General features: G+C 53.6%; 1 protein-coding gene across 1 annotated transcript; it reads left to right on the top strand.

The window, feature by feature from the left end:
• Positions 1-7,220: 7,220 nt before the first annotated feature.
• LOC132386335 (uncharacterized) lies at positions 7,221-9,741 on the top strand (the record flags this gene model as incomplete). Its single annotated transcript, XM_059958574.1, has 2 exons — positions 7,221-8,910; positions 9,118-9,741. Coding segments are annotated over exons 1-2 (1,985 nt in total), but the record flags the coding sequence as incomplete, so codon positions are not given.
• Between the last annotated feature and the right edge of the window lie 510 nt (positions 9,742-10,251).

Genomic DNA, 10,251 nt, shown 5'->3' with positions numbered 1-10,251 from the left:
CATCCTCTCCACATCCACTCTATCTGTGTCCTCTGGTCCTAGACTCCCCCACTATAGGAAACATCCTCTCCACATCCACTCTATCTGTGTCCTCTGGTCCTAGACTCCCCCACTATAGGAAACATCCTCTCCACATCCACTCTATCTGTGTCCTCTGGTCCTAGACTCCCCCACTATAGGAAACATCCTCTCCACATCCACTCTATCTGTGTCCTCTGGTCCTAGACTCCCCCACCATAGGAAACATCCTCTCCACATCCACTCTATCTGTGTCCTCTGGTCCTAGACTCCCCCACCATAGGAAACATCCTCTCCACATCCACTCTATCTGTGTCCTCTGGTCCTAGACTCCCCCACTATAGGAAACATCCTCTCCACATCCACTCTATCTGTGTCCTCTGGTCCTAGACTCCCCCACTATAGGAAACATCCTCTCCACATCCACTCTATCTGTGTCCTCTGGTCCTAGACTCCCCCACTATAGGAAACATCCTCTCCACATCCACTCTATCTGTGTCCTCTGGTCCTAGACTCCCCCACCATAGGAAACATCCTCTCCACATCCACTCTATCTGTGTCCTCTGGTCCTAGACTCCCCCACTACAGGAAACATCCTCTCCACATCCACTCTATCTGTGTCCTCTGGTCCTAGACTCCCCCACCATAGGAAACATCCTCTCCACATCCACTCTCTCTCTGTCCTCTGGTCCTAGACTCCCCCACTATAGGAAACATCCTCTCCACATCCACTCTATCTGTGTCCTCTGGTCCTAGACTCCCCCACTATAGGAAACATCCTCTCCACATCCACTCTATCTGTGTCCTCTGGTCCTAGACTCCCCCACTACAGGAAACATCCTCTCCACATCCACTCTATCTGTGTCCTCTGGTCCTAGACTCCCCCACTACAGGAAACATCCTCTCCACATCCACTCTATCTGTGTCCTCTGGTCCTAGACTCCCCCACCATTGGAAACATCCTCTCCACATCCACTCTATCTGTGTCCTCTGGTCCTAGACTCCCCCACTATAGGAAACATCCTCTCCACATCCACTCTATCTGTGTCCTCTGGTCCTAGACTCCCCCACCATTGGAAACATCCTCTCCACATCCACTCTATCCGTGTCCCCTGGTCCTAGACTCCCTCACAACAGGAAACATCCTCTCCACATCCACTCTATCTGTGTCCTCTGGTCCTAGACTCCCCCACTATAGGAAACATCCTCTCCACATCCACTCTATCTGTGTCCTCTGGTCCTAGACTCCCCCCACCATTGGAAACATCCTCTCCACATCTGTGCCTTGCAACTCAGTCATTTCCCCCTCATTGTTCTGAATTCCAGTGAGCACTGGCCCAGAACCATCAAACGCTCCTCACACGATACGCTTTTCAATGCTGGAATCATTTTCGTGAACCTCCTTTGAACCCTCTCCAGCATCAGCACACCCCTTCTTGGAAACTTAGGGCTCAAAATGCCCTCAATAATACATAAAGTTTCACTTTTATATTCTAGACCTCTTGAAAGGAATGCTACTCCTAACATCACAGTTGTCTTCCTCAACCTACAAATTAACCTTTAGGGAATCTCAGGTCCCTTTGCATGTCAGAATTTAGAATTTTATTTCCATTTCGAAAATAGTCTACCACTTTTATTTCTTCGTCTAAAATGCATGACTGTACACTTTCCAACACTGTGTAACACTTATCCAACAGGCTGGTATATGTCTAGGGGAACCAAATAAGCTATTTTGATTGACATACACAGTCCAACTGTGTTCCATCTGACTCTGCCCACTCTCCTAATCCATCTGAGACTTTCGACAGTACAGCTTCCCTGCTTTCTTAACACTACCAGCCCCTGCACCTGTCTTCGTGTCATCTTAAGGGAAAATTCCTGTCTGACAAATCTGTTGGCCTATTTTGTCACGTGCCTCTCAGTACCCCACACCCTTAATGGACTCCAACATCTTCCCATCAGACTAACTGGCCTAAAGTTTCCTTTCTTCTGTCTCCTCCCTTGTTGGAGATTGGAGTGACATTTACAATTTTCCAGTCCTCTGATTATCGAAAGATCATGACTCATGCTCCCACAGTCTTCCAGCTACCTTTTCAGAACTCCGGGGTCCGGATATTCACCAAGCCCCTTCTGCCGAGTAATGGCACCTCTGCCCCCACCTCTCAGACCTCCAGCACACTGCTGGTGTCTCCCAGTGAAGACAGTCAGTTTCCATCACGATTCCGGGGCAGATCGCTCGATGGAAATGATTAAATATTCCCGTTTCCGCCTGATACAGCTAAAAAAGCACACAACTGCTTCCAAGGTCAGTGCTATCAACAAATTTGTCAATGCAATTAAATGAACTATCGCTGCTTAACTGGTGGAAACAAAGCTGATTGTGGACTTACTCCACGGCTGCAGAGCAGGGTTTTAAACTCCCAAAACCCACCGCCTTGGATGCAACCCAGGATCGGAATCAGAGCGACATTAGGACCGCGCGTCCTTTGTTCCACGGATTCCTGGTTAACCCCTCCCATTCCGGATGCAGCGATTCAGATCAACGGGTTTACTGTACACCGTCAGGATAAATCTACAGCAGAGTGTGCCTCATGATCAACTCTTCTTGGTGCTGTCCCAATTCTGCTCACCAGACCCGGAATACCTAGCAGTAAAGTGTTGTCCTGTTTACCCACCCCGGCAGTTCTCCGGGGTCATTCTGGTAGCAGTTCATATTTCATCTCAGGCCAATGTCAAGCAGGCTTTAGATGGTCTGAGTAATGGGATCAGTGTGCATGGAACAGTGCACCCTAACGCCTTCACCGTCGTTTTGGGAGATTTTAATCAGGCCAGTCTGAAAAAAAATCACTAAGCAACAACCATCAACAGATCACTTGCAATACCAGAGGAAACACACCACCATCAAGACTGCCTACCCTCACTTCGGGCAGTCTGATCACCCGGCTGCAGCACCAGCACTGGACAAGAGAAGCACGGGAGCAACTACAGGACTGCTTTGAATCAGTGGACTATGGCAACCCAGGCCTGGACCAGAAAACCAGGTCTGATTTGCAGACGGCTATTTCAAGGGCGAAGGAATGAATGGCAGTGATGTTTCATTATTAGAGGAATTCATCGCCTTCAATGCCTGCTTTGAAAGGGAGAACACAACCACAGCTGTGAAGATCCCTGTGATCTCCATCTCCGAGGCCAATGTTAGGCTGCCTATAAAGAGAGTGAACCCTCACAAGGCGGAAGGTCCCGATGGAGTACCTGGTAAGGCTCTGAAAACCTGTGCCAACCAGCTATCCGGAGTACACAAGGACATTATCAACCTCTCACTGCTACGGGCGGAAGCTCCCACTTGCTTCAAAAAGGCAACAATTATGAAGAATGTGGGCTGCTTTAACGACTATCGCCCGGTATCGCTCACATCGACAGTGATGAAATGCTTTGAGAGGTTGGTCATGACTAGACCGAACTCCTGTGTCAGCAAGGACCTGCACCCATTGCAACTTGCCACAATAGGTGCAATCTCAATGGCTCGCCACATAGTTTTAGAGCACCCGGACAACACAAACACCTATGTTAGGATGCTGTTCATTGATATAGTTCAGCATCAAATACGTACCATCATTCCCACAGACCTGATTGAGAAATTGCAGGAACTGGGCCTCTGTACCTCCCTCTGCAATTGGATCCTCGACTCCCTAACCGGAAGACCACAATCTGTGTGGATTGGTGATAATATCTCCTCCTTGCTGACGATTAACACTGACACACCTCAGGGATGTGTGCTTAGCCCACTGCTCTACTCTCTATATACACGACTGTGTGGCTAGGCATAGCTCAAATACCATCTATAAACAGCTTCTTCCCCTCTGCCATCCAATTCCTAAATGGACATGAACACTACCTCACTTTTTAAAAATTATTTGTTTTGAACAATTTTTAATCTATTCAATAAACATACACTGTAATTGATTTCTTTATCTTCTAGATTATGTATTGCATTGAACTGCTGCTGCTATTTCACGACTCGGGATAATTCTCCTGATTCCTCTCCAGCAGTCTGGTATCTACTCTCACCTCAGTCTTACCCTTTAAACCCAGAGAAGCTTTTGATGTCCTCTTCAATATTACTGGATAGCTTACCTTCCTGTTCCATTTTTTCCGCTATGACTTCTGTTGGTTCTTAAAAGCTTCCCAATGCTCCAGCCTCCCAGAAACCTTTTGCTCTGTTATAAGCAAATATCAGTGATAACCCACCACCATCAGACGGGTTGCTCCTGAACTGGAGGGGGACTAACATCCTTGAATGTAGGAGGACAGATATATGGAGGAATTTAAGGTGGGGGGATTTATGGGAGGCAGGGTTTAAGGGTTGGCACAACATTGTGGGCTGAAGGGCCTTTTTGTATTGTTCCACAATATGCCCTCTCTTTGCTGGCTTTGACTTCGCAGCCAGACAAAGTTGCACTATCCTGCCTTTAGAATACTTTCTCTTTGGCACATATCTATCCCACACCTTCCAAACTGTTCCCAGAAACTCCAGACATTGCTTTCTGCGAGTGCTCCTTTCCAATCAACTTTGACCAGCTCCTCTCTCATATCTCTAATTCCCTTTACTCCATTGCAATCCTGATACATCCAAATTCAGCTTCTGCAGGGTCAATTCTATCGTATTATCAACATTGGCCCCTAAGAGTTCCTTCACCTTAAGCTCTCTAGTCAATTCCGCTGCATTGCAGAAAACCCAACCCAGAGCAGCTGTATCCCGGGAGGGGTCAACTATGAACTTCCCTAAAAAGCCAACTTGTAGGCATTCTACAAATCCCCCTCTTGGAATCCATTTGCCCAATATACCTACATATTGATTATTGTAACATGCTCTTCTGACGTGTTTTCTATCTCTGTAATTTCACACCCTGGCCACTGTTCGGAGGCCCGTATAGAACTCCCATCAGGGTCTTCTTGCCCTATTGAAATATTATTGCGTAAAAAGCACGACAGGGCCTCTACTTCCTTGGGAGTCTGCACAGATTCAGCACGTCAGCAACAGCCTTGTCAAACCTGCATGATGTGTGCTGGCTGACTGTATTACGGCCTGTTATGGGGGCACCAGTGCCTTTGCGTGGAAAATCTTACAAAAGGTAAGATTCTGCCCAGTACATCACAGGTAAAACCCACCCAGCCATTGAGCATGGAACATTGGTATAGAAAAGCCGTGCCCAAAGACCCTCACCCCCGCGCCATTCTCTTTTCTCAAACGGCGGAGGAGACCTGCGATGCCCTCCTGGCCTGGGAAACGGGTGAGGAGCAACAACCGAAACGACAGCCACAGAGTCCAGTTCCACACAGATTTATTGAAATTACAGCCTTCCCTCCAGAGACAATAGCCAAACGAGATCCCCTTTTCCTCAGTCCCCCCCCCCAGTGAGAAATGTTATACATCGAGAGAGAGAGAGAGAGAGAGAGAGAGGTGTGAAGCTCATCTCAAATGAAAATTCCAGTTTCATCCCTCAGGTGAAAGTGAAACTCGACACAAATCAATATCCCCGTCCCGTGGATCAGTGAACACAAAAATCAATCATCATACATCGAAATGCTTCTCCCAGAGCTAAGCACCACTGTTAAAATTAATTCCAGTTAATAAATTATACAAAAGTTCAGGCGAAGAGGGAGGACGGCGGTGGGACGTGTCTCCCGGCCCATCCCCACAGGTCGCCATTAGGATATGTCTTCGCTCGGGGAAGAGGGTTCAGTGTTAGTCAGAGGCAGACCCTCCAGCCCCCGATCTGCACCGAGGTGGAGGGAGTTAGTAGTGTTACCACAGGGTGCATCATGCACATGCACCCCCAGCTGTGCAAACTGTGGGTTAACGTACCGTAGAATTCCTGTCTCCCCCAGGGCGAGAGATGAACGGGAGGAGTCAGGGCTTGCCAGAGGGGCGGTGAGGAGGAGGAGGGCAAGGTGGAGGGACTCCAGCAATTACCCGGGCCAGGCCAGGGTGAAGCTGAGCCTGGACAGGCCCCCCCTCCACCCTCTCCCCATCCACCGCCAGGGCACCGGGCCGGGGCCCCAGCGGCTCGAGGCGGAAGGCAGAGACAGGCAGGCAGGTGAGGTGCGGGCAGCCGAGGGACAGGTGGGTGCCAGTGCCCATGGCGAGGAAGAGGCGGAGAAGTGAAGCACGGGAGAGGCCAGCTCGAACGTAGAGCAGGTGGAGGGCGCGGTCCGCGAAGCGGGCGAACGGGGCAGCTACCAGCTCGGACCCCAGGTGGCTTTGATACACCGCCAGCACCAGGACAAAGTCACCCTCCAATGTCCGCCAGCCCCCGGGAACCGGGCAATCGAGGGGTGCCAGCAGGTGGTCCGGTGGAAGCTCCTGGCGTGGGGTCCCTCCGGAGGGAGTTCCCTCACCCGCCTCACTCGGTCCGGCTGCTCTCTCGTGGGGGGAGCAATCTCCCCCAGGGCCTCGGTGGGCAGGGTTAACCCCTTCAGAACTGACAGCCCCAGAGTTGACCCTTTCTGGACTGGCATCCTTGCTGACAGAATTAACCCCTTCAGAGCTGACTGGACTGGAATTAACTCCTTCCAAATTGACCAGACCGAAGCTCTTGGTAATGGAATTAACCCCTTCAGAGCTGACTGGAGTGGAATTGACCAGACCCTCACCCCCGTGAATGGAATTAAGCCCTTCAGAGCTGACCTGATCGGAATTAAACCCCTCCTCCTCCTCTTCCTGGAAGGAGACCCCCTCGAAGGAGAAGCCCTCGGCAGAGGGGTAGGGGGAAGGGGGGAGCCAGCCCCCTGCCTCAGACAGAGTTCGGCAGAGGGCAGGGTGGGACGTGGGGTGCCCCCCGTCGGCTGTGACGCTACGGCAGAGAGGTCGGCGGCCCCGGTGAGGGGGGGGCGTGGAAATGGTGGACGGGGGCGTGCCAGGAGGGGCGGGCAGGTAGGAGAGGCGCGCCCGGTAGCGACGCAGGGACGCCAGGCGGACCAGGGTGCCCAAGGTGAAACGAGCCGGTCCCAGCCGACGGTAACGCTCACTCTCGAGGTCGACATCTGCCACAAAGCCCCAGGCAACACTGAGGAAGGAGAAGAGGCGTTGGCCAGAAGAGGTGGTCACCGAGACCAGGTCCATGGGCGTAGGACAGCCACGGCACAGTAACAGGATGCAATTCTGCAGCAGCTCCTCGCCTGTCGCCATCCGGTTCCTGTCGGAGAGAATCGGGCAGATACTGTGAAGTCTGAACCAGAAAGTTACACTAAACACAGTCGGCCAACCTTGTCCACGGGGGTCGGTTCCGGGGCAGGGATTCTCAAGTCTCTCATTTATCCCGTCTCCGTGCGGTGGACTTTAGGACCACAGTGTTTCTGTTCACGAGAATAATCACCGTCACGGTTGAAAATAAAGTGCAAGTAATAAAGCGATTGGAAAGAGGTGAAACGTCGTGCCCTCGAGTCCAGGCAGCACACTGGTGAACCTTCCGCCCCCTCTCCAAAGCACCCACACCCACAGGAGACCAGAACTGCACACAGTCCTCCGAGAATGAACAGACCACAGTTTAATACAGTTGTAAATGACTTCCTGACTCTCATACTCAACACCCGACCGATGAAGCAAAGCCTTTCGGCTGACACCCTCACCGCCCTGTCCGTCACCCTGAGCTCACGTACCCGACCGATGAAGCAAAGCCTTTCGTCTGACACCCGCACCGCCCTGTCCGTCACCCTGAGGTCACGTACCCGACCGATGAAGCAAAGCCGTTCGTCTGACACCCTCACCGCCCTCTCCGTCACCCTGAGCTCACGTACCCGACCGATGAAGCAAAGCCTTTCGTCTAACACCCTCACCGCCCTGTCCGTCACCCTGAGGTCACGTACCCGACCGATGAAGCAAAGCCTTTCGTCTGACACCCTCACCGCCCTGTCCGTCACCCTGAGCTCACGTACCCGACCGATGAAGCAAAGCCTTTCGTCTGACACCCTCACCGCCCTGTCCGTCACCCTGAGCTCACGTACCCGACCGATGAAGCAAAGCCTTTCGTCTGACACCCTCACCTCCCTGTCCGTCACCCTGAGGTCACGTACCCGACCGATGAAGCAAAGCCTTTCGTCTGACACCCTCACCGCCCTGTCCGTCACCCTGAGGTCACGTACCCGACCGATGAAGCAAAGCCTTTCGTCTGACACCCGCACCGCCCTGTCCGTCACCCTGAGGTCACGTTCCCGACCGATGAAGCAAAGCCTTTCGTCTGACACCCTCAGCGCCCTGTCCGTCACCCTGAGCTCACGTACCCGACCGATGAAGCAAAGCCTTTCGTCTGACACCCTCACCGCCCTGTCCGTCACCCTGAGGTCACGTACCCAACCGATGAAGCAAAGCCTTTCGTCTGACACCCTCACCGCCCTGTCCGTCACCCTGAGCTCACGTACCCGACCGATGAAGCAAAGCCTTTCGTCTGACACCCGCACCGCCCTGTCCGTCACCCTGAGGTCACGTACCCGACCGATGAAGCAAAGCCTTTCGTCTGACACCCTCACCGCCCTGTCCGTCACCCTGAGGTCACGTACCCGACCGATGAAGCAAAGCCTTTCGTCTGACACCCTCACCGCCCTGTCCGTCACCCTGAGGCCACGTACCCGACCGATGAAGCAAAGCCTTTCGTCTGACACCCTCACCGCCCTCTCCGTCACCCTGAGGTCACGTACCCGACCGATGAAGCAAAGCCTTTCGTCTGACACCCTCACCGCCCTGTCCGTCACCCTGAGGCCACGTACCCGACCGATGAAGCAAAGCCTTTCGTCTGACACCCTCACCGCCCTCTCCGTCACCCTGAGGTCACGTACCCGACCGATGAAGCAAAGCCTTTCGTCTGACACCCTCACCGCCCTCTCCGTCACCCTGAGGTCACGTACCCGACCGATGAAGCAAAGCCTTTCGTCTGACACCCTCACGGCCCTCTCCGTCACCCTGAGCTCACGTACCCGACCGATGAAGCAAAGCCTTTCGTCTGACACCCGCACCGCCCTGTCCGTCACCCTGAGGTCACGTACCCGACCGATGAAGCAAAGCCTTTCGTCTGACACCCGCACCTCCCTGTCCGTCACCCTGAGGTCACGTACCCGACCGATGAAGCAAAGCCTTTCGTCTGACACCCTCACCGCCCTGTCCGTCACCCTGAGCTCACGTACCCGACCGATGAAGCAAAGCCTTTCGTCTGACACCCTCACCGCCCTGTCCGTCACCCTGGGGTCACGTACCCGACCGATGAAGCAAAGCCTTTCGTCTGACACCCTCATCGCCCTCTCCGTCACCCTGGGGTCACGTACCCGACCGATGAAGCAAAGCCTTTCGTCTGACACCCTCACCGCCCTGTCCGTCACCCTGAGCTCACGTACCCGACCGATGAAGCAAAGCCTTTCGTCTGACACCCTCACCGCCCTCTCCGTCACCCTGAGCTCACGTACCCGACCGATGAAGCAAAGCCTTTCGTCTGACACCCTCACAGCCCTGTCCATCACCCTGAGCTCACGTACCCGACCGATGAAGCAAAGCCTTTCGTCTGACACCCTCACCGCCCTGTCCGTCACCCTGAGCTCACGTACCCGACCGATGAAGCAAAGCCTTTCGTCTGACACCCTCACCGCCCTGTCCGTCACCCTGAGGTCACGTACCCGACCGATGAAGCAAAGCCTTTCGTCTGACACCCGCACCGCCCTCTCCGTCACCGAGGTCACGTACCCGACCGATGAAGCAAAGCATTTCGTCTGACACCCTCACCGCCCTGTCCGTCACCCTGAGCTCACGTACCCGACCGATGAAGCAAAGCCTTTCGTCTGACACCCTCACCGCCCTGTCCGTCACCCTGAGCTCACGTACCCGACCGATGAAGCAAAGCCGTTCGTCTGACACACTCACCGCCCTCTCCGTCACCCTGAGCTCACGTACCCGACCGATGAAGCAAAGCCTTTCGTCTGACACCCGCACCGCCCTGTCCGTCACCCTGAGCTCACGTACCCGACCGATGAAGCAAAGCCTTTCGTCTGACACCCTCACCGCCCTGTCCGTCACCCTGAGCTCACGTACCCGACCGATGAAGCAAAGCCTTTCGTCTGACACCCTCACCGCCCTGTCCGTCACCCTGAGCTCACGTACCCGACCGATGAAGCAAAGCCTTTCGTCTGACACCCTCACCGCCCTGTCCGTCACCCTGAGGTCACGTACCCGACCGATGAAGCAAAGCCTTT

The sequence above is a fragment of the Hypanus sabinus genome, unplaced genomic scaffold (assembly GCF_030144855.1).
Source record: "Hypanus sabinus isolate sHypSab1 unplaced genomic scaffold, sHypSab1.hap1 scaffold_1097, whole genome shotgun sequence".
NCBI classification, from domain to species: Eukaryota; Metazoa; Chordata; class Chondrichthyes; order Myliobatiformes; family Dasyatidae; genus Hypanus; species Hypanus sabinus.
The sequence above is the reverse complement of the archived record's forward strand: the minus strand, read 5'-3'. Positions and strand labels throughout refer to the sequence as shown.